Here is a 23,658-nt window from a genome sequence, read left to right as displayed (position 1 = left end):
TAGGATAGATAGACCCTTTTTCTGTAATGAAATCTTCTTTAACTGTTGGGAGGTAAGGGAGCAGAGCCTTAAGGACCTGTAAATCCTGGGTTTTAAGTTTATTTTGTTTTCTGTTGATTCTGAGACCTACTCCCTGATTTCTCTGGGACTTCTAGTTATATGGCTATGATAGTAACTTAACTGGGAGGTAAGACAGTAGTTCACTACAAGAAATTGAATTGCTGGAGCGGGTCCAGAAAAGGGCAGCAAAGTTGGTGAAGGGCCTAAAGCACAAGTCTGATGAGGAACAGCTGAGGGACCTGGGGTTGTTTAGTCTGGAGAAGGCTCAGGGGGGACCTTATCACTCTCTACACCTACCTGAAAGGAGGATGGGGAGAGGTGGGGGTTGATCTCTTCTCCCAGGTAACAAGGGTTAGGACAAGAGGTAACGGCTTCAAAAGCTGCACCAGGGGAGGTTTAGATCAGATATTAGGAAAAATTTCCTCACAGAGAGGGTGCTCAGGCACTGGAACAGGCTGTCCAGGACAGTGTTGAAATCACCGTCCCTGGAACTGTTCAAAAACTGTGCAGATGAGGCCCTCAGTGACATGGTTTAGTGGTGGTACTTGGCAGTCCTGGGGTAATGGTTGGACTTGATGATCTTAAAGGTCTTTTCTAATGTAGTTGATTCTGTGATTCTACTTACATTCCTGTCAGCTCAAGACTGAGAGACATGCTTACATATTTGAAAGACGTCTTCTAAAACTGTAGTTCAACTTAAACCTGATGTGGAGGATAGTATGGTTATTCTTCCCTAGATTATAACAGGTTGTCCAGTGAAGCTCTGGCTGTCCCATCCCTGGCAGTGTTCAAGGCCAGGTTGGATGGGGCTTGGAGCAACCTGCTCTAGTGGAAGGTGCCTCTTCCCCACTGTGGCGGGAATGAGATAATCTTTAAGGTCCCTTCCAACCCAAACCTTTCTATGATTCTGTGATTTTGCTGTTACTTGGAGGAAAATCTTTGTGCTGTGGTTTAAGCTTTGACTGGATTCTAACTTGTCTAGCCAAACAGGAAACCTTGGTTTATGAGTAAATAATTTTAGAATCATTGAATAGTTAGGGTTGGAAAGGACCTTAAGATCATCTAGTTCCAACCCCCCTGGCCATGGGCAGGGACACCTCGCACTAAACCACGCCACCCAGGGCTCTGTCCAACCTGACCTTGAGCACTGCCAGGAATGGAGCATTCACATCCTCCTTGGGCAACCCATTCCAGTGCCTCACCACCCTCACAGTAAAGAACTTCCTCCTTATATCCATTCTAAACTTTCCCTGTTTAAGTTTTAACCCGTTAGCCCCTTATCCTATCACTACAGCCCCTAATGAAGAGTTCCTCCCCAGCATCCTTGTAGCCCCCCTTCAGATACTGGAAGGCTGCTATGAGGCCTCCATGCAGCCTTCTCTTCTCCAGGCTGAACAGCCACAACTGTTAATTATTTATTGGTCTTGTAATCTTAATTTTTTCCTTAGTGAAAGACAGATTCTGTTTTGCTGATCGTGTTAGACCATTTGGGAAACAAAGCAAAATAAAGCTTTCCTGTCTAAATGTTTGTTCATTTCACTGAAACAAATGCCGGTGTTTTCTCTAAGGAGGATATACTCCTCTGTATGCATTTAAATATTGAATAACTTAACACATGTTTTGGTTTTATTAGGAAATGCTAAATGATGCTTGTCATATTCTTGCTTATTAGAAGTGTTTTTACTTGTGGTTTGTGATACTGTTAGCTTTTGATGTAGGTGCAGTGTACTTGAAATGCACAAAAGGTTGTCTTATTAAGCAAAGCTACCTATGCGTCTTACAGTTAAGTACAAAATGTTCATCAAGCATAGATTTATTTAATGGATTTAAATAAAAAAATATTCATAAGAGTTAATGAGCTGAAATTGGCTTGAGTACCATGTTCTTCAAGGGGTTTTAGGTGTTGCTAATCTCGTTTTTTCAAGGAGTGAAACAGGAAAAAAAATTCCCTGCTCCCTCATTTGTTTCAGGTTTTCGGTTTTGAATGAGTTGGTCAGAAAGAAAATGCTTCCGTGAGTGAACTGTGAACGCTGGTGCTTCTCTAGGAACTGTTACTGGTCCTGATGTTTGGCTTCTCTGGAAGGAGCATTACTGACTCTGGAGGGTTAGGAGATGCCCGTGGCATATGGGTGTCTTTCATAGCTAGTTATCCACCCAGACATTGTATTATTGCTTCTGGGAACATGAAGTGGGATCAGAACTGGGTCAGTTACCTTCTATGCACTTGAGTATTCAACTTCATTGCTGAGCACTCAGTTTTTCCATTTCCAAGATTTTAAATGAATTTCCAACACAGAAGCTTTTTTTGATGTGTTGTGGGTTTATTTTCTGGTTGTTGGGTTTTGGGGTTTGATCTGTTTTGGTTTTTGGTTGGTTGGTTTTGGGGTTTTTTTTTTTACTTTAATCCAGAGCTCTAGGAGCATATTTCATTGTCTTTTCTTTCACTCTAATACCAAAAGAATCCTTTCAAAAACAGGTGAAATTTGCTGTAGTATGGCATGGTTTGTAATATACTATGCAGAATAACCAATAATTGTGGAGTGTAGTAAGGAATTAATTCTGGTTTTCCTGTTCTCTTCAGCAAAACTCACCACAAATACTTGAAATAGAGGTACTGTAGAATTTTAAAGATACTTTCTGGCACCAAGGGAACATTGCCTTCAAATTGTAATTTGATTCATATCATCATCTGCAGTGTTTTACTGTCATCTTCGCATTCCTTGTCAAAATGTGACAAAGGTACACATGATCTTTGTTGTTCAGCATGTTTCTGTTGCTGCCTTTTTGTGCTTTTGTTGTTTGAGAGGCAGGAGGTACTACCTTTTGTTGGTATGCAAACGTGTCACTGGATCTTTGTGTACACTGCGTCAGCCCTTGGACCCATTCTCCCTTTGATTTTGGTGTACCATCCAATACTGGTTTTATACACAGCATCTGTCAAAGTTGTATTAATATCTGTCAGCTTTGTTGGGTGAAGTATGGACAGTTAATTCCAGCGTTTCTGGAAAAAAAAATAGAAGGGAAAATTTTGGCAGTGGGGTGTATTTCTCACTGCAGCAGATACTCAGTAAGTGCTCTTTGAAACAAACTTATTTATTAACTACTTGAATCCGGTCACTCGAATTTCTCTAAATCAAGTCCCTTTGTCTAATAGAAAGGCTGCATTATGGTGCTTCATTCAGTGTGGCAAACAAGGCTTCCATCTTTCTTTCACTTTTGCTTATGGCATATATATGACTTTTTGTCCAGTGATAGAAACCTTTCTTGAAAATTCTCCTTAATAAAATCTTTTTGCAGCATCCTGTGGCCATCAGTGCTAGAGGTACTTACCACAGAATGTGAGCAGAGCTAATGAATAGGTTGCAAAAAATGCAGAGGTTCAGAAATACTTCTTCTGTAGATTTGTGAATGGTATTACATACTAGAACACAGTTCTTCCTGCCCATTTATTCCTCTGCATCATGGGAAGCACTAGCTAATATGAATTGCTAAAGAATGATTTTCTTACTATATAGTTGCAGAAGTAAACAGCTGAGTTGGAAAACGGTTAGTCTTCAAAAATATAGTTTTTGCCAAGGCTCTAAGCAGTCTTAGTTTTTCTCCTTGTACAGAGGACAACTCACGAGTGGGTTTGCCTTTACCTGAAGCAGGAATAACCCAGACTGTCTTCCCCAGCAAATTCTTCATGTGCACCACAGGAACTTTGTCCCCCTCTACAATATGTAAAAGTTCTGACTGTGCTGGGCCAGCCCTGTTGGCAGATCCTCTGGTGTTGACCAACCAGGTGGCCTTTGGTAAGTGTGTATCCCAATGCTTGAAAGTTCCCCCACCCATTGCTCTCAGTGTAGTTTTTAACAGCCCATTATACCGTTCGATTTTCCCAGAGGCTGGTGCATGGTAGGGGATGTGATATACCCACTCAATGCCATGCTCTTTGGCCCAAGTGTCTATAAGGTTATTCCGGAAATGAGTCCCATTGTCTGATTCAATTCTTTCTGGGGTGCCATGTCGCCACAAAATCTGGTTCTCAAGGCCCGGCTAGCTCAGTCGGTAGAGCATGAGACTCTTAATCTCAGGGTCGTGGGTTCGTGCCCCACGTTGGGCGCCAAAAGAACTGTCGTGGTTTAAGCCCAAGCTGTAAATCAGAACCACGCAGTCTACTGCCCCCCCCCCCCCCCCCCCCCCACCTTTCTTCCCTCCGCTTCTGGAGGGACGGGGAGGAGAATCAAAAGAATGCAGCTCCCACGGGTTGAGATAAGAACAGTTTAATAACTAAGGTATAACACAAATCACCACTGCCGCCACCAACAATAACAACGACAAGAGAAATAACAAGGGAAGAGAATACGATACTGCCCGCCGGAAAAGACAGCCCGACCGACCAGGGGACGTGCCCTTCCGGGTAGCTCCCAGTTCCATCCCCTGGCATGACGTGCTGTGGTATGGAACACCTCCTTAGCCAGTCTGGGTCAGGTGTCCTGTCCCCGCTTCCTCCCGGCCCCTCCTCCTCCCTGGCAGAGCATGAGACTCACAAAATCCTTGGTCAGTCTAAACATCGGTGTTATCAGTTTTTTTTGTTCCCAAGCCAAAAGTCAAAAACACAGTGCTGCAACAGCTACTAAGAAGAAAAAAAAAAACAAAAAACTGACTGCCACTGCTGAACCCAGGACAAGAGTGAATGCATAAGTGACTTGGGTTTGGGGTTTCTTTGTATGCACCTTCGATGCAATGTTCCTGTCATCATTCTGATCAGTCTTTTGAATCTGGTCTTAAGTGTCCATTTCTGTTCCTTCATATCTGCAGCCCAGGGAATCTACAAAAGATTTGTGTGTCTTCAGGAGAAATCTTTGCTCCAGTGTGTTATTTTTGTGTGCTTATCCCATTGTTTTTTAACTTGGGTATCCTTGCTTGTTTTCGCATCAGCATCCTCTCGTTGGAAGGTATTCTTTAGTGGGTTTTAAGTATAGAACTTTTAAAAATACTTGATGTAATGGATAATAGTAAGGCTGTTCTTTGTATATTTATTTATTTATAATCATTCTTTTTCTTAAATCACATCCTCGTTTAATTAAGTAATTAGTTGGAGCAGAATTAGGACAGGGGATTTTGCAGTTAGAGTGCTTGTCTGCAATTACAGTCTTTCCGTTTATATCGCCTCACAGTCCATGGTGAGAGAATGTGTGTTGCTTGTCTTGCTTTCACCAGAAAAAAAGTTAAAATAGAATTTCACAGATGTTCACTCTGCTGAGAAGTTCACAGGTTTTTAGAAGTATATGTTTGCTGGGGGGGAGGGGGCACGGCTGTACAGATGGGTTGCCAGGCAATTAATTCTTCCTACTTGGATTGCCTGCAATAGGAGACAATCCAGCTCTCATGAGCAGTGCAATATTATTTGCAAAAGGAAACTACAGAGTAACAATTTTCCTATTCTCTTCCCTCTTTCTTCTGTCTTCCCAGCCTCACTGTAAACCTCCCTTCTTTGCTGTGCATTTCTGAGAAACTACGAATGATTGATATGATAGCAGTGCTGTCATTCTTCTTAACCAAAAAAAAAAGAAAAAAGTAATTTTTATTCTAGGTATTTTAATAGAGTCCCATTAAGGATGTATTGCTGACTGAAATGTTGGCATGAAGGGCTCTCACTGAGCTGAGCCCAGGAATTAAGAAGTCAGGAAATCGGCTGCTGCATTGCAAAAGAACCTTGTGTGACACAGTATCTCCTGATTGGGGGGATCATTACTGCTATTATGACTCGACTTGCGTAGGAATTTTAAATTTCATCTGAATGTCAGTAATAACCCTCTTAGCAAATTATCCTGAATAAAATCACGAAGGCATTTTATATAATAGGTGTTGAATTACTGGATAGATTTGCTAATTAAATACTCTTTGTTCTGCTGCAGTTGACATTACAGGGTAAGATCTTGAACAATTATTCTCAACAGCTGTACTTTGTTAAGGGAAAAATTAACTACAAAGTTTATTTTTTTTTCTACACTTGAAGTTGGCAGATTTTTGAAATGTGCTTGAAAAAAAATTCATCATCCAATTGGTAATGAGAAGATAAATATGCAGGTGTTGCTGTGAAATCAGATAACTACTGACTGCCTTATTAATGAATTTAGCAAGCCTTTATAACCTTCTGTTTTGTAGCTGTTGGCACTTATAAGTGATCTCCTGTCAGAATGGGTAGCACTAGCATATGCCAGTCACTTGATTAAGCTAACTTGTCTGTGACCTTCTTATTGCCTAGATCCACTGCTGTCCTCAGAGACAACTGAGAAATGGTCTTTGCACAGCTGAATATATATATATATATATATTTAGTGGGGAGTAATCTTATTCTAACAAAAAATAGTGTTACTTTTCTAAATATTATTGGATAACATTATTTCAGAGAATGAAATAGAAAATACCACAGATAATCAAGGGGAAAAAAATGATAGGCCTCTTTCTCTTTTATATATAAACTCTCAATTTCTCTGTCCAGTTTTTTGTTTCAGGGACTTCTGTTTGCTTTTGGAGTACTAAGGGAAAGGTATAACATTTCTCTGTAGGAGTTAGCTAATAAGTGAGAGAAAGGGGGGTTGTTAATAAGCTGGAATTCTGATTACTGTGTATGAAACTTAATGTCACGTACCAGAAATATGTGTCTTTAGAATAATTTTTAAACTCCATGGAAAAATGGTGGGGTGGTGCCATCTGAATCGCTCACTAGGAGATGAATAGGAGTGGAATATCTTTTTTAAGCTTCTGATTAAAATGGAATCGGGTGCATCTGAGCACATACAGCCTAGAGTGAATCTGCAGTTAAGATTCACCATTTCACCATGTTCTTCTTTGTCTACATAAGAGATTGAGGCCAGCTGAATTTTTTGCGGTTTGAGACTTCAGCGGAGTTCAGGCATTGCATTGTCCGAGTACCCAGTGTGCAGCATCAGTGGACGGTCTTTAAACTAACTGGATGTTTTGAACTTGACTCAAAGAGTGTAAATCCATAGGTAGCCATATGTGTTTGGGGAATAACCCTGACAAGAATTCACATTCATTATGAGTCAGCTGTGGTTTGGAACCTAACCTTTCCTTAAGTGCCTTGAAGGGAATGCTATATTGTGTTTGCTTAGTTCATGTCTTTGTACTTTGGGAGAGTATGTTGAAACAGAATATTATGTTTAGAGAGTCAAGAGCTGTGAAACTTGGAATGCTTTCGGTGCATAATTCTGTGGTGCATAATTTAAAACAGACTGAAAAAGCATAATGGAGCATCATACCTTAGTGTTCATCACTGTGGTTGTTTAAAAGTTCAGAAATACTAAAGAAACTGTACATATTGAAGGAATGACAGTGTTGTCATCCTGTTCATGTACTATTATGTAGAGGTGGACATTTCGCCTTCAACTCAGAATTGCTTGCTGCAACAGCAATAATCAGTATTGCATTAGTCAAGACTCTTGGATTGATTTTTAAGCTCCTTGGCCTTATGAAGGTCATAAGGTTTCCCATAAGATGGTCTTATTCCCATTGAGCATGTCCAGCTTTTACCTGTTTTTCCTTTGTCTTTCCTCATCCCTGTTCATTTCTACTGCTCACCTCCCTGTTGTAGACTTCTTGACTGCAAGTCATGGTTCTGCCTTTTTGGCAAATATGGCTATTTGGTGTATGAAAAGTAATAAAATTTAGACCAAGTTACTAAATTTAATATAACCTGTTAGAATAGTGTGTTGGCTGTCTTTAAAGCTAGAGTACCACACTGGTCAGATTCACCTAATAGACTGATCTATCATTGCTCTAACAACTGATTCAAAGTAATCCTTTACTTTGTAATCCTTATTTAAGAAAATTAAAAGTATAACTATATGTGAGTAGCAGGATTAGCTGAAAAAAACTCTGAGATTTATCCTGAGTGGGGATGGAAAAGGACTGAAACCAAGGAACTTGGACTAACCAGGTGGAATCTGGAGCTGCGTGTCAGAGCACCTGGATCCTGTTGAAATAGGAAGTAGGGAATATGGTGGAAATGAGTACAGGTGACTGAAGGAGTGGACCAGATTTTGGTTCATATGCAGCTGTGTAAACTTCACCAATCCCTTCCTGCTGCAGCAGGTACACATTTTGTTCAACAGGCTAATTCTGTTTTGACATTTCTGTGCTACAGCTATATCTGTGGCTTCAGACGATAGACTCTTCAACCCCTCTCCACTGTGCTGAGATGGAAGCAGTAGCCTACTCATGTGAGGTCTCTATAGCTATTTCTAAGGTTCAGAGAATTGCTGTTCAGAGTATTTGGGGGACTTGGGGTGCATTCTTGGCTGAGGAACAAACGTGGCTACACATGTATTTGCCCACTGATTCAACATCTGTATGCTGTCTCCATCCCAGCTCCTTGTCCCACTTCATTAAGGAATTTGCTTTTTGATGACCCATTCTGAGATCATGACAAGGGTAATCAACCTTTTGACTAGATTCTTGTTAAGTGAGCACCATCAAGGGTGTACCGAATAGGATGTTTTGGGGAAAAGACTCAGTGACGTCAAGAGATAAGCTGATGGGTATGAAGGAGGCAACTGACCTAAATTACTGAAAGAGGCTTAATTCTGGCACTTTCTGATCAGGTTTTATTTGATCATTTGATTCAGTGTTCTTTTTTTCCTAAGGTAAAATATGTTTTTGCCCATGCAATTTTGAGATTTGTTTTAATCTTGTTTTAGGGGAGTTAATAATAGCGTTAATACAAGGTCAGATGAGAATTTACTCATGTAATAGGAGTATTGAGGTGACTGTGTGTTGCCAGGAGAGAGGTGGTTTGCTTTGTTTTGAAAGGTGAGAGCATTTGGAGTTAGCAACCTAATGGATATGTTTGCAGTGCTAGCTTGTAATTATATCATACACTAATCTTTGATTATTTTTTTTTATTTCAGATTTTGATGCATACCAAGGAGATGGTGCAAAAGGTAATGCTGAGCTTTTTCATTTAAAAAACAACCCTTAAAGAGCACACCTGGTGAATTTTTTTTATTCTAGGGGAACTGTAACCCAAACAGACCTGAAATCACTTCTTAGGATGCCTGGTTTACAAATGTAATCCTTCATAATGGATTATAGCTTTTTTCTTTTCCTACCACAGATATGATCTGGCCCCTGTTTGAAGCCTATGTGTGACTGTTTCAAGCAAATTAGCAACAGTGCTAATTAGAGTTTACTCATAGATCCGTTACACCATGTGTTCTAGTGTTTTATTACAGTTTATTTTTTGGCATACTTTAAACTCTGCCACAGGGTGATTTTTTGACTATAGAGTTTAACATGGACATAGCCATGCTGTAGTTTTTGCAGCTGCATTGATTTTTCCACCATTGAAGACATCAGGTTTTCATTTTTTGAAGTAAATATTATGTAATTGGATGCATCTGCCCATTTTTTGTGACGTTTACTGGTGTTGACAGTTTTTCTTTTCACCTTTTTCCTTGCTATGCCTTTCATATGCACCTCAGGCTTTGGCATGCTCCTCCATTTGGCTAGAGGTTTTGCTCCATTATCACAGAGTATTATGGCTGTCTGGCTGGTGTTTGAACACAATCTTTTCTAGGTAGGGCATTTGAATTGTTACAAGGATCAGAATGAGATGATACGAAGGACAGTGTCAGTCAGGAGGAATCAAGTAGGTGTTTGTGTTCATCTCCGGGTGTAGATATTCAGTAGTTCAACTTGTGGATACAAAACTTTTGGGTCATAGTAGCTAGATCCTTATCCAAAATAAATGCCTTGTTCCCTGAAAGATCTGCTGCCCAGGAGAGGAGTAACGCAGGTAATTAAGTTTAGATTACAGCAGAAGAAAAAGGATGGGAGTGGGAAGATGGAAATACGAAGCCACATGCATAATCTGAAGAAGTGTAAGAAGAGCAGCCTAGTCTGGACAGTACTGTGGTGTTCTCAGTTACTGTATCCACTAGCCAATACTTTCACTAGATAGAGTATTCACGGGTTTGTTTGTTTGTTTGGTTTGGTTTTTTCCTTAAATCTAGAATGACTTTTTTGTAATAACATTGTGATGGCTAGGGCTGGAATAGGACACCTAACACTTGTATTGTCTTTCAAGCTCGTTGGCTAAGTGCCTTGTGTGAATAGTCTTGACTTTGTCCAGCAGTCTCTGAGTCTAAGTGATCTTCTTGTGTCCTAGCAGTCTAAAGTTATTTCTGATTAGAGTTCCTGCTGTTTCTCAAGATTGGACTTGTTCACTGACTTAATTTTCTAGCACTAATTTAATAAAATTTTAACTACTTATATTGTGTACACAACTGAGCGGCAATTTAAAAAAAAAAATCAGTGGTTTAAGTTTCTTTACATTCAAATATGTCTTAATGAAATGTACAGAATTCTCGGTAAATCTTAACATTTTTCTGCTTTTCATATTTAAGGGATAATATACAGGTAATGATATTTTTGAATCTTGAAAATGAGTTGAGACTTTGAAAAGATGGAATGGTTCTGTTTTGTTTTTCAAAGCAATTTGTTTCATTTAGATGAACCTTGAAGTGATTTATGGAGACACAGATTCCATTATGATAAACACTAATAGCACCAATTTGGATGAGGTCTTCAAGCTGGGGAACAAGGTAAGGCATTTTTTAATTTTAAAGCTTTCCTACGTGTCTGTGCTGTAACACAGATGGTATGAAGAGAGGACTCCATGGCATAAGCAGAGAATAAGCCATAAGGAAGAACTTGACAAAGTGTGGACACTATGAAGGAGTAAAAGTTCAGACTGCCCTGTCTTCATGTGTAGCTACTTTGTGCTTGTTTAAAATTGGTTAAATTGAATGACACGTTCATTATATAATAAGCTTTTTTACTAATCCTAAGTTATTGGGAGACTATATGCAGCCAAAACGTAAGGTACAATTCTTCCACACTAGTTCCATTTACAATGTGAACACAATTTAGATTTGAATGATTTTTGATTTGACATGAAAGGTATCTATCAGTTTGGCTTAGTTATGTACTATGTATTATACTCTATGTGCCATCAGATTTCCACTGATAAATTATTAATAATAAATGAAAATAATTAATTTAAAATATTAATTTCCAAGGTGTATTAGATATGGAAGAGATCTCTGATTAGCAGTTGGCAATTGATGATGTGGAAGTTTTGTGGCTCTGTGAAATTGTGGAAGTGAAAAATGTTTTAGAACACTTAAAAAAAATGCACGAGTTGTTTTCGCAAGATGGAAGAAATTGTGATGAAAATTAGAGCTATGGAAGCTAAAGAAAACGTTAAGGGATTTTTATAACATTAAACAAAAGTCATGTAATTGTAAGACGAGTGATTTTGGGCAAGTTAGAATACTTTTGCCTTTATGCTAATTTGGTACTTTGGGAAGTAGGTGCATCACAGGAGGAGGGAAAAAGGATTAATATTGTGATGTCATAACTTAGTAGTAAGAGGGCTGGTGCAATCTCTCTCTTCTGTTTGCCATACAAGACTATATATAATTTAAAGTGTATATGCAGCATAGTGTAAGAAAGTTTAGCCCCACTCTAGATGTGTTTGTATGTGGTTTCATTCTAGTTGGGTTTTTATCCACATACTCCCATATGTGGTAAATGTTGTAGTGGAACAGTTAATCATAGTTTTTATAAAGGCTGACAGGATCGGCATCGTAGGTTAAATACTTCTGGCTTTGATTCAGGTTTACTGAGAAAACAGGTAGGTTTTTGAACTTATCGCCTTCTTAAGAGTGAAATCTCAGAGTTTTTTAACCTAATCACTTCTGTATCTTGTATCAGTTGTTATTGGTTTTGTTTTTTTTGATTCTTTGGTTTGGGTTGTTTTGTCATTGGTTTAGGGGTTTTTGGGTTGTTGGGATTTTTGGGGGGTGTTTTAGGTTTGGTTTTTGTTTTGCCTTTTTTTTTCTGTTTGTTTGTTGGTGTCTTTTTTTTTTTTTTAACCAGACACATTTTGATTAAAGTTTTCATATCATGTACTTGATTTTAAAAGTGAATACACTTACGTCTGTAAGTAAGCACACTCTCAAACTTAGCGATGCAATTGTGAAAGTTGTGGCTCTCAGTATTTTTTCTGTGGCATACAAAAGTGGGGTTTGTGTTTCTTATTTCACATGTTTCTTGTTTGTTTATTCCTCAAGAAAATGATAGTGACTTTTTTTGCAAGCACTTCTATAATTTAGGTTTTCCTCATTTTGCATAATTCATATAAAAATGTTAACAATAGAGAATTGTATCTGTTGATAAGGAACACTCTTAAGAAATATCAATGTTGTATTGCTTAATAATTTCTTTCAAAAAGTCATGTTCAGGGATGAGGAATATTTACATTGCATTCATTATATTTTTGCTTTAATGCAGACTGTATGGAAGACACACAGTTTTAATGCAAACAATTACTCTGAGAGCAGTTAGCATATGTACCCCTGTTCTGATGTGAAGTGTGAATTTATAGGTTGTCTTCAGTGATGAAGTATTCCTCCGAGAGATTAATTTTGGTTTTCTATTGGAGAAAATTCTCTCATGTTCTTTCTGTTTTCCCCATCTAATGCCTTGTCTCACAGGTTTCTGGTTGTGTTCACTCCTACCCTTAACTTCCCCATTATTTATATTCACGCTCCCTTCAGTCATTACTCATCAGAATTTTATACGTTTCTTCATTTTTCTGTGCATCCTTATGAATCAGATTTGCCAGTGCATTCACTGTTGCTGGTTTTTAAGTACTTGATTAGTATGATGTAAAAAAAAAATAATTGGAAATACTTAAAAGGCAGAAAAATTCGTAGACTGTTTTGCTTTAATGAGCAACACATGAAGCTCTTGATAAAATGGTTTAGCTTCATGATGTCCTTTCACAACTTAAAATTATACAAGGAATATAAAACTCTAAAGGATAGCCCTGGAGTATTAAAGGTTATAATGGTGCTTGCAATAGGAAAAATAGAGATGTAAGTTAGAAAAAATAAATACACACATATATATGTATGTATACATATACATGGAAAATTTGTAAGGAGAGTTTTGGTTAAAACTGGTAATGTGTGCCCAAATCCAGATAGATGACCAGTGAGATTTTATGCTGAAAGTACTGTTCCTATCATAGTGAGGGTGTGTGCTACATGGTAGAGAAACTTAAATTTGTATAAAACTTAAGCATGGCATGTAAAAAGGATAGTTCATCGCTGGTGGGCTCTGACGAGAACTGGAAATAATGGAGTAAGAGTTGATAGGGAGATACTGAAAATCAAGAAAGAAAGTAAGCTGTAGAGGAAAGAAGTGAAGAGTAGAACAGGCGAAGAGAGAACAGGATGTCTGAGGAGTGATGTGCAGATATTCTGTTGAAGAAAGTAAAGTGAAAATGTATGAAGAAAGAAAAATGCAAGTGGGAGACTTTTTAGCGGAGCCAGTAAACGGGTGAATGTGTATTGGAACCAAAGTTTGTTATTGAAGGTACATGCTGTTCTGAGCTATTGCATTTCTGTCCTCTTAGAGTAGAGGCGAGATGGGGAGCCACTTGATATTCAGTGCTATATTAAGACAACATACCAAGTGCAATTTCAAGCTTTTGTATGTGGATAAGACATAGCATGTGTGTAGAAAAATGGCACCATTCTCTCTTGCTGAGGTGCTATAGAAAAAGTAGGCATATTGTAGGGAAGAGTATAAATAAATACTTAAATATTTTTTATAAAGCAGTTTCCATATTCTAAGAGACAATCTCTTATCTTTTTCTAGAAAATGGATCCTTACTTTGAAATCCCTTGTTTGCTTAATTTATGTGAGAGGCTAGATAGAGTAGCTGCCCTAGTGAAATGAGCTGGAGTCAGTTATCTGCAAGGTCACATTCAGTTCCATGCTTCTCTGCCCTGCTTAATTATGCTAAGGTGTTAGATATACCAAGGTATAAATCCTGAAGAAGCCAGTGGGTGAACCTTAATTTTAATAGTAGCTTATAGTTACTCTTATGAACTTAATTTCACAAGTAATGGTATCTCAGCAGTCTTTAAAATATATATGCAAACGCAGAGTGTGTAATGTTACTTGTTTTAAAGCTTAAGAATAATAGGCTTCTAGATAGAAGTTGACATTTTCTGTAGTTATTACGGTGTTGCATTGGGCTTTCATGTTGGTGCATTTGCAGGTCAAAAGTGAAGTGAACAAGCTCTATAAATTGTTGGAAATTGATATTGATGGAGTCTTTAAGTCCTTGCTACTGTTAAAGAAGAAGAAATATGCCGCTCTGACTGTGGAACCAACAGGAGATGGGAAATACGTAACTAAACAAGAACTGAAGGGACTGGATATAGTCCGAAGAGACTGGTGTGATCTCGCAAAAGAGACTGGAAAGTGAGTTTCTTTGTGGCATTATCCTTGGCGTTCTGTTTTAAACAGTACATGCTTTATAAACCTTTGATACCACATGCCTGTTTCCTGAACAGTGCAGATTGGTAGGTAACATCAATGTTAGAGCATCTTAACTGATTTTTGTAGGAGATGGTGAACATTGGATTTCAGCATTGGTAACAGAGTGTACTTGTTCCAATCCAAATGTCTCTAATTTCACTGTTTGTTTTTGCATCTGCTGTGGAAGCTGGGCATTTGAGTTGGCAGTTTAACAGGTGACATCTTGTGAAAATGGTAGGTGCTATAAGCATTTGGAGTCATAGGGATTAGGTCAGTTGGGTTTTTTTGAAGGTGGTTAAAGAAGCTGGTGGTCAGCTCTTTCAGCATCTCCTAATAAAGCTGGAAGTGCATTGGGTGCAGCCTGAGCTGATGATCCCTTCCCCCAAAACTGTTTTTCTTCCATTTCTTAAATGAAACTCCTCTGATACTTCATTATGATGGATACTGGATTGATGATTTATTAGTTGTCATTGCACAGGGCATTTTCATGCTTAAATTCAGTAGAAATAATATGTTTATCACTGTAGAAAGAAAGTTGGGGTGGGTGGAGAGGTGGTCATCTGTGGGCTGACTCAACTTCTATTGCGTACTGCCTCTTGAAAATTTAAATAAATTGTGGTCCAAATGCATCCAAAATTGAATACTTTTTTACATCTGTAAAAATACACCCCACACTTGCTTACTGTTCTTAAGACTTGCATTTTCTAAGAAAAGATGCATCATAATAGAAGCAAATTTTTCCAAGTTAGGAATGTATTAGTAATTAAAGCTATACAAATGTTTGAGAGTGTTCTTTAGTGACTAACTCTTCTGCAGCTGGCAGATCTTCCAACCACATTTACAGAAATAGGCAAGACTTTGCTTACTTGATATGTTCTCCCTCATCTTAAGATACCTGCTACAGAATGGTAAATGGCAAAATTAAATGGGAGCAGAAAATAGAAACCAGTTGCACTCAACAATTCTAAATCACTGTTTAACATTAGAACCATTTCCAATAATTCGCTTTTAGTAAAATAAGTAAATAGATAAAACACATCATGAAATGTCTTGGCAAATTTTGAAAGATTTTGCATCAGACTTCATCTTTAGGCTCTTTAATTCTTAGAGGTAACCCAGGGGAATAGAGGATTGTGTTTATTGTGATGGTTTTGCTTTGTATGTCTTAAGCTTTTCTTCATTTCTGGACTGGTTTTGCAGCTACATAATTGGTCAGATTCTTTCTGATCAGTCCAGAGACATAATTGTGGAAAACATTCAAAGGCGGCTTATAGAAATTGGAGAAAATGTGACCAATGGCCAGATCCCTGTAAATCAATTTGAAATAAACAAGGTAAATGATTTCTCAGCTCTTTTCTGCCTCAGAAAAGCTTCACTGTTCCTGAATATATTGACTTTTGATAAAAATACTTTTAATCCTTCTGATGCCATGAAGTATCAGGAGTTTTATTAGATACTGAGTAGTATAGAACATACAGCAAAGACTGTATGGTGTGAGAAAAAGAAAATACCCTGTGGGGCTGGAGGCTAGTCTTGCTTCCTCAGAATAACAGCTTTGTGTCTGATCCCATTCTACTATCTTACTCACTGATTCTGCACTTTGAGAATGACATGATAGCTCATGTCATTTCAGAAGTTTTCTCCTAAATTATCTTATATTTCAGGTTTAAAATACATAACTGAAGAATGCAATGGAAAAGAATCAAATGTTCCATTTTCTAGAAAAAAAATATAGAAACCTATTATTCTTAGTTTATTTCCCTTCAAAGCTGTGTAGAAGAAAGCTAATAGTAATTTTGAGGTCTCATTCAAGACTTTCCTACACCAAGAAGTAAACCGCTCTGCTTTACCTACAAGAGTTTTGGCAAGCAGCATTGTGGTTTTGGTTTATTTTTATGAATCCTCAATGAAATCCATATATTTAATTTCAAAAGCACCCCCCGCCAGGGGTGTTTTTCACTAATGAATCAGCTATTACATGCCCCTCTTGTGCTTCTAATAGAGATGTTGCAGATTTGTTCCATCCGAAGTCTCTTTCTTCTGCCAGCTGGACATCTGTCTGCTCTGTAAGACTGTGTTAATCAGTTCAGAAATGCATTCAGGTTGTCATATTAGTGTTTAGAGAAATCAGTGATTTTTATGGTTAACGTAAAAAAACCCCAAACTGTAATATTAGAACACACTGGTGTTTACAGTACTACTTAGTGTCCCAGTAAAAGATACCTGGAAGCATTTTCATTTTAAATGCTGAATGTTTCTTTATTCTGCTACTTTAAAAAAAAATAATGTATTTTACTATTAAGTCAAATGTATAAGTTATTTCTAAGAATGGGTTTAACTGTAAATATTTAAATGTAGTGTTTTATGTAGAGGAAAAACTCATTGTGGAATCTCAGAAGTAAGAGATGCATGGAAATGTTAAATCCAGTTGTATCCTCTTGCTACAGAGCTTGTTATATACAGTTAACTGCTTAATATAGAGATTTACTTTATGACCTGAACTGGTGCAGGGGTGAGAGGGTAATCTCTGGCTGTATTTTTTTTATTTTGAATAATGTTTTCATCTTCTATGTAGTTTAATTTGAAAACAGTTGCATTGTATCTGTAACTGGTTTGAACTATTGTGATATTAATGTATGAAGGACTGTACCTAGACTTTAATGTTTGGAAAATACCTTTATTACATTTTTTTCCATCTTATTTTTTTTGTGTTGCAAACACACTTGTCTTTTAAGGTTCTGAGTTCTCCATCACTGAAGTAAAACACTGTTCTCATAGTTATGTTTCTGGTTCCTCCTTTGATCTCTTAGGCATTGACAAAAGATCCACAGGATTATCCTGACAAAAAAAGCTTGCCACATGTGCATGTTGCCATGTGGATAAACTCTCAAGGAGGCCGAAAGGTGAAGGCGGGAGACACAGTGTCATACATAATTTGTCAGGTAAAAATCTCTTTAACTAAATAGCAGGTATTGTTTTGAGAGATGGCAAAGAAAAGCAACTCAACTCCTGGAATAAAATGTTTTGGCATTTCTTTATAGTGAGATTATGTTATAGTTTAAAATAGTCAGTTTTCTGTACTTAATTTAGTTTTATAAAGCCAGAAAGCACCACTATGATCAGCTCAGCTTGTCTGACTGTTTCCATATGGTGGCTGATAAAATTCCCCTGAATTAATTTTTGCCTGAAACTAGGACCTGTTTTTAAGGAAAATATCCAGTCTTTCTTTTAAGGAGAAGAAAATTCGGGTGGTGAAGAACCTGTCGTTCTTGGAAAGCTAATGGGTAGTGCTGGTTAAATAGTGTCATTGTTACTTTCAGTCTCAACCTGTGTCTTTTTGGTTCAGAGTCATTGGATCTGGCAGTACCTCCTTTGGATAGACTGGGGAATTTGAGAAACTTCCTGTTTTCAGGTGTTTATCTTATAAATGTTTAACATTATCTCACAAATACATACCCCACTTCGGATTTGCTGTTAAAAAAACAAAGTGTAGGTTGGATTAGATCAACCAAACTGATGGACTTGACAGTGTGACTTCTGTAGTGGACCAGTATTTCAGCTCCTTCACTGTTAAAAACTGAAAGATACTGTATTTTATTTGATTGAGAGTTCTTATGCCTGTAGAAGCTGCCTAGACTTAAGAGAGCTGGGCCACGGGTATGGCTGAGCAATGGCACAATACATGAGAAGAATGTACTTGTTGAAAGAAGGGAGCTGAAGGAATTGCATTGTAATTATTTTTGCAAAGCAGCTGGATGAGCTGAATAGTCCTAAATTAATTTTGTTCTGAATACTAAGTTGTCTGAAAGGAGTAGGAGGGACCAGTGGCTTGCAGTTTGTCTTTATTAGTGATGGGTTTTCAGACCATGGTTGTTGACCCTGTTGAAGCCAGTAGCTCATCTGAACTGGGGTGAAAAAAATAGTGTCATGTTAATGCATTAGTGTTTCTTTTCTTGTGAAAAAAGGCAAAAAAGAGACTGTATTTAGCAAAAAAACTAGATGTGGTATTCTTCCCCCTCCATCCCCGTTAAGGTTTACTTCTATTACTGAATGTTTGCTAAAATACTTTAAGTTCTGCTCTAAGATTATTGATACACATTAAAGATAAAACTTCCTAGTGTAGTTGTGGACTGAGAATATGGTTCTACAGGCTGAGTTACATTTTCCAGAAGAGTACCATCTTCTTAGAGTTGATACTTAATCCCTCCATGAATACTGTCTTCAGTTTAATTATTGCATTCCCAAATTGAATTATTTTCTCCTTATCTTCCTCTTTCAAATTGGAGAAGAATATAATGTATGCTCTAATCCCTAAATGGTGTTCCTCTCTTGGCTTGAGATGTCAACATGTGTTTCTTTCAGTATTTCCAAATATTTCAGAATTTGCTCTTTCAAATCGATACTGTTGCCAATCGATTCACATGCCAATCAGCGGTGGTCCATTCTCTGACCATTCATTCAATTTCTTTCTTTATAGTATCAAAGAATATAAATTTCCTAGTGAACAGATACAGTTTTGATACCCATGACTTAGAATTTGCTTGTTGTGCAAAATGATAATGCTAGCTTAGTACAAAGTGAATCCAAAATGCATGCCGTCCGTGTATTTTTAACTGGGCTGATGGTTACAATGTGTTTTCATTGTGCATTTCAGAATTGACAGATGGGACTGTTTACTCTGTCTACTCTTACTGATTTGCACGTGTAGGCTGCAATAATACAAGCTGGATTTACATTCTTGAACTTGTTAGTTGATGCCAGCATCAGCAGTGTGGGTTTTTTTTTTTTACTACTGCTGGATTTGCATTGGATGCATAATAAACCAATCAAAAGAGAGTGATTGTGTAACAATTTTGGGTTAAAAAAATAATGCATAATAATATCTGAAGCATAAGCCTTTGTATACACTGAATGTGAATTCTACTTTTTTCACACTTTGTTGCATATGTGTCTCCTGTCTTAGGATGGATCAGATCTCAGTGCCAACCAGCGAGCATATGCTCCAGAACAGTTGCAAAAGCAAGACAATCTTTCTATTGATACTCAGTACTACCTGTCACAGCAAATACATCCAGTAGTTGCTAGAATATGTGAGCCCATAGAGGGAATTGATTCTGTTCTTATTGCAGCATGGTTAGGTAAGTATTCTAAATTCACTTTATTTAAAGAATTACAGGAGGCAAACTGAGAAGTTTTATGTATGTTTCTTAATAGAAATGCTTCCCCAAATTGGTCTTTGAACAATAATGAACAATAGTTTGTGTTACAGAGTCTGTAAAAGGCAGTTTGGATTTTAAGTATGTTTCTATGGCTTCTACAGAATAGCATTTCTCCAGAAGGTGCTCGTTAACGTGAACTTAATCTTACAGTCCTTGTTCAGAGTTGCAAAAATTTACTGTTTGTAGATAACAATACAGTTGCATGTCTCTGAGATTTTCTTAAGTTGCTGAAGTAGTTCTAGAGCGTACATCCAGAACTCTCATTTTTCCAGAGAGAAACTCAAGCCTCTCTAGCATCTTCCCATGAAGAAAGCAGCCATGGTTGTTATGAAAACATACAGGTTTTCAGTAGGGTGTAAGTTAAAATGTAGTTTGCTGGAACTGACCTAGTGGCTAATAGAAACATAAACTGTTAGTAACAGTCTTGCCTGCTCCATCTGGAGGAACGAAATGGCCAAAAAAGAAGTGCTATAACAAATGTGACTAATGCTAGCAACCCACAGAATCACCAGTTTTTATTCAAATGAGTAACAGGGAATTGCACTTGTGAGAGTTGTTTTTCCTCTTAAAGGATATCAAAAGAATTAGAGATTTTTCTACCCAACTTTGATTGTCTCCATTTGTCCATTCCCCAGGCTTCTTACCTAGAGAGAAGTAGAGATGTTAAAAAATTGTTAACAGTTCTATAAAGTCTCCTTCCAGGAAAATACAGTGCTGTGTGTGTAATCCTTCTAGTGCTATGTCCTCTGTAAAAGTGATTCACCAACAGACATTACTGATGTCCTTGAGAAATAGAAGTTTTGTGGTTTGTATCCTATATCTAGTTCATTGTTTTAAAAACTATTAATCAAAGACACAGAAGAAGTTGTTAACCTTGCTGGCTGCTGAGTTCTTCACAAGACTGTCCTCTCCCACAGGAAAACCTTTTTAGAGAGTTGCACTCTGTCCATGTAATAGTCTCCTGTTTGATGCTATGCCTGTGTCTGGAGAAAGTTTAGACCCGCAGAAGTGATGTTCAGACTTTTGGAATGTTTTTTGGAACTTTTTGAGAATTCAGTTGAGAAAAGGAAGAGTTAGTCCTCAGCATTTTGTGTTTAGGTAATGGCCAAGATACAGGATTTGGTCACTTAAAACCAACTGGTAGTGTGTTGCCTTCAGGACTGTTCATCTGGGATGCTGCATCTCTGTAGCTTCCTTACTAACATGGGGTTCTGCTCATGGTGAGCTTGCAGTTCTGCTCATGGTGGGCTTGCAGTTGGCACTTAAAATGTGTGCAAGTAAGTTCCTTTTTTGTAGCTTCTCAAGAAGGGTGATAGCTATGAAAGTTCTTCATCTTCCAAGAGAACGTGCAGCTTTTTCCATTTCATTTTCCAAGTTGTCCATACCAAAAAAAACCCAACAAAACAGGAATTTTGCTATTTCTGGAGGGCTTCAAGGATGTTTCTTGGAGGCATTTGGTACTGTAGTGTGTCCTCAACAGCTCTGGTGCTTTGGGGAGGTGTCATCACTGCTTCACACATGCAGGCTGACCAGACAGATCCTTCTGTTCATGCGGCAGGGCCTTGGTATAGAACTTTCCCTTGATGTCAGAGTGGCCTATGTGGTATGCATGACTGAAAAGGTCAAGCAATCTTGGTTAGGTTGAAGCAGTTTAAAATAAGCAGTAAACTTGTACTTCATTTAGGCAAAAGACAGAAGAGATTTCTGAAGCTTATTTATTTTATTTGGCAAAGATTGTTAGTCTTGTACAAGAGTTAAGCTCAAATTCAGAGTTGTTCTTTATTTGCAACAGGTTGGATTTTCAGAAAAGACTGTCTCCATTCAGTCACCTAAATTAAGTGCCCAGATCATAAGAACTGTGGTGCCACTTGATAGCATCTACTCTTTGCAAATGCCTGTGCTGCTTTTTGCATTTGTACAGTAGCGTACAATAGTACGTTCACAGTGAAAATTTCTTTTATGGTCTATAATAGCATCATGCAGCTGAGAGTTTATTAATAGTCCACAATTGTCAGTCTGGAAACCTGTATGTATCTATTACAATCTTAAATTTGAAATGTGTTCAGTTTGACCTTGTTATGCTGTAAAAATGTTGCCGTCTTCTCCAGCTTTGTTTTCTTGGGAATACTTACATTGAGCCTGGGGTGAAGTCTTTTTCAAAACTTACTCTCTACTTAGGTCTTTACGTACAGCACTTAATCAGAGTCATACATAAGTCATTGCAAGCTGAAGTTACCCCACAGCATTTTTTAACAGTACTCAATGGATAGTCCAGTGGTATTGTTTCAAAGAAGTTGAAAATAGTTTACTAGATATGAAAGTGTGCAAGATACTTGAGCCCAGCTTGCTAAAACAAGCAAACATGAAACTGCTGTTCAGTGTTGGTTAAGTTGGGCTTTTTTTGCTTAGTATTTTCATCGTGTTATATATCCAGATTCTTGTTGTTCTTACTATCTTGTTGCAAAAGACCGTATTTTTCTGTTCTGAAGAAGAAAGCTGGTGTTCTGGAGGGTATCAAAGTATCATGTCTGTGGACCAAAAACTTGGTTGCATACTTGTATCTTCCTCAGCCTGACCTGATTTACTGTGTTGCATATGATATGTGTCTGTATAGGGAGAATGGTTGTATGTTTAACAAAATGTTAAGTTTATAAGATGAATTTTCATTGACATACCACCATGTTAGTCTGAGTAGATAAAATTGAGCTCTGCTTAGAGAAACTTGGCTCATATCAAAATGATGAAAAGTTCTTTGTTCTGTCTGTGCTCAAAGCAAGTTATTTTAAGCTACTTTACGTGCTGAAGAACAAAAGCAAATAACACCTAAAAATTGCAGAGAACTCCTTAAATACAATATTTATTCACTATGGAATCAAGCTGAAAATTGTCTTTTGTTTTTGGACATTGTAAGAGGTCTGCCTGTTCTTTGAGAGGTGGAAATTCATTGTTCCTTAAACTGAGAACCTTATGGGCATACTCCTGCATTCACTTTTTCTTGAAGATCTCAAGGAAAAGCAGTGGGCAGATGAGGATTGTCAGAGTTTCTGAACTAAGTAAAGTGTGAAAGATGATCAGTAATATCATTAAGTAAATCTGATCTTATTAAATACTTGGAGACCTTACTTCATCCTGGGGATAACTGTAGCTTTTAAATGAAAACAAAAAAACCTGTATTGACAGAACAATTCTCTTAACATTTAAAGTAAGGGTTGTTGTGGGGATTTTTTTCGTTGATACATAAATACTGTTCCTTGTCTCAAAGCAAGGTCACATCTTATTTCTGTGTTGTAAAAAGTATCTAAATATTATGGAAGCAGGGTGATTTAACCATGGGATTTTTGTAGCTGTTACTGCATAGCATCACTTTCTCTACATGATGGAAGTTGCTGATTGCTGGCCTAGACTGTGTCATGGTCTTTTGAAGGAGATGCGTGCTGCTGCCTTACATATGGATGGGCACCTTGATGCTCTGCAAATTGTTTGGCATTTGGGCATTTCTTAGGATGGCTGTCCAATTTTAGGGAGTCATTACTGAGTCCTGATGAGGTTTGTACTAATTAAGAGTACTTCCCAGTACATGTTCATCCTATCCAGTGTCCATGTTAGCTGCTCCTTGTAGGGAAACCCATCAACATCTTACAGATATTGTCTTTGTAATTTTCCACTTCTTTCTAGAGAGTCATTTAATAGGTGCCTTTAATATAGTATTTAGCAGCTACTCAGACACCAAGACAGTTGTGCTCTCCTTGTGGCACACAGGAATTGCACCAAGTTCTGGCTTACTGCTTTTCTCGAATTAGGGGGTGAAGTGAGAGGAGAACAATGGAACTTAAGATCGAAATAACGGCAAACCTTCATGACAATACAATAATAAACCCCTAAGTGTTATGAATGTTGGTGTTTGTGGGCTAGCTGGGTTTTCTTTAAGCTGCTCTAGACCTGCTTAGAAACTGAGACTTGCTGAAGTGCG

At 37.8% G+C, this 23,658-nt stretch overlaps 1 protein-coding gene across 1 annotated transcript in view; it reads left to right on the top strand.

Annotated features, from left to right (window-relative positions):
* POLA1 (DNA polymerase alpha 1, catalytic subunit) overlaps nucleotides 1-23,658 on the top strand; it is a gene marked incomplete at both ends in the record, with an annotated part of 204,339 nt that overhangs the window by 62,505 nt on the left and 118,176 nt on the right. Inside the window, 6 exons of the mRNA XM_080612848.1 lie at nucleotides 8,979-9,011; nucleotides 10,581-10,673; nucleotides 14,207-14,412; nucleotides 15,670-15,802; nucleotides 17,280-17,411; nucleotides 19,433-19,607. Of these exons, the coding sequence (XP_080468974.1) occupies nucleotides 8,979-9,011; nucleotides 10,581-10,673; nucleotides 14,207-14,412; nucleotides 15,670-15,802; nucleotides 17,280-17,411; nucleotides 19,433-19,607 (772 nt within the window). The remainder of the gene's footprint in view (nucleotides 1-8,978; nucleotides 9,012-10,580; nucleotides 10,674-14,206; nucleotides 14,413-15,669; nucleotides 15,803-17,279; nucleotides 17,412-19,432; nucleotides 19,608-23,658) is intronic.

This window comes from Psittacula echo (genome assembly GCF_963264785.1).
Source record: "Psittacula echo genome assembly, chromosome: 3".
NCBI classification, from domain to species: domain Eukaryota; kingdom Metazoa; phylum Chordata; class Aves; order Psittaciformes; family Psittacidae; genus Psittacula; species Psittacula echo.
Note: the sequence above shows the minus strand (reverse complement) of the source record. Positions and strands in the feature narration are given on the sequence as shown.